Genomic DNA, 1033 nt, shown 5'->3' on the forward strand with positions numbered 1-1033 from the left:
TGCCCCTCTACAATAGAAAAGCACACATATTTTTCAGAGGTTTACATGTTTAATAGGAACACGTGTGGTTTTAAATGCACAGAGAGACCGACTGCAGCATTGCTGGATATTCTGGATCAGCTGTTGTTCAGGAGTTCACGCTAACGGTAATCTAGTGCTTCATGTAACGCTCCTCCTCTGTCCCTCTGCTCGCTTGAGACGCCGGTGACCTACTGCGCTGCTAACACCTCCGATCTTGAGCGCGTGGTGACCCATGTTAAAGGACTCTACCCTCACGCCCCCGTGCTTGGTGCTGGTGTGTCTTTGGGAGGGTGAGTTGGGCTGCAGTGGGATGGTTTCCTCTGGCATGCTGAGAAAATGGGTCAAATTTATGCTTGATTTGATTTAAATGTCCTCCATCTTTGACGTCTTTTTCTGGGGTTTTTTTTCTGCTCTTCTTGCGCCCTCTGCAGCATGGTGTTGTTGAACTATCTGGCCCGTAAGCGCACAGAATCAGGGATGGTGGCAGGTATCACCATCTCCGTCCCCTGGAATGCTCTGAAGTCCTCTGACTCGATGGAAGAACCTCTCAACTGGCTGCTCTTTAACAAATACCTCACGAGTGGCCTCTGCCGTGCCGTCATCAGGTCAGACGAGTTGCATGTAGCTCAACAAATTGCGGTTGTAGACCAAGTTTTTAAAAAAAAAACAAAAACCTCTGTTTCTCACAGGCACAGGAAGATTCTGGAGAAAGTGGTGGATGTCGACTACGTCCTGAAGGTACGACACCTTTTGAAGACATGTTTGCCTTTTCCCTCTGCTGTCGACTCATGTGAGCCTCTGTTCTAGGCGCGGACTATCCGTGAGTTCGATGAACGCTTCACGTCTCTGCTGTTTGGTTATAAATCTTGTACGGATTATTACCATGATGCCAGTCCAGACAAAAAGCTCCCCAATACAGCTGTACCCATCTTGTGTCTGAACGCCGCCGATGACCCCTTCTCCCCCCAGACTGGTGAGTAGATACCAGGAGGAGATGAACGTTATGTTATGT

General features: G+C 48.7%; 1 protein-coding gene across 2 annotated transcripts in view; it reads left to right on the plus strand.

The window, feature by feature from the left end:
• LOC103364984 (abhydrolase domain-containing protein 3-like) overlaps positions 1–1033 on the plus strand; it is an 8552-nt gene that overhangs the window by 4112 nt on the left and 3407 nt on the right. For both annotated transcript variants that reach the window (XM_008292299.1, XM_008292300.1), the window contains exons 5-8: positions 199–311; positions 453–626; positions 711–759; positions 829–994. In XM_008292299.1, coding sequence (XP_008290521.1) covers positions 199–311; positions 453–626; positions 711–759; positions 829–994 — 502 coding nt within the window. The remainder of the gene's footprint in view (positions 1–198; positions 312–452; positions 627–710; positions 760–828; positions 995–1033) is intronic.

Source organism: Stegastes partitus, unplaced genomic scaffold (assembly GCF_000690725.1).
Source record: "Stegastes partitus isolate 25-593 unplaced genomic scaffold, Stegastes_partitus-1.0.2 Scaffold799, whole genome shotgun sequence".
Taxonomy (NCBI): domain Eukaryota; kingdom Metazoa; phylum Chordata; class Actinopteri; family Pomacentridae; genus Stegastes; species Stegastes partitus.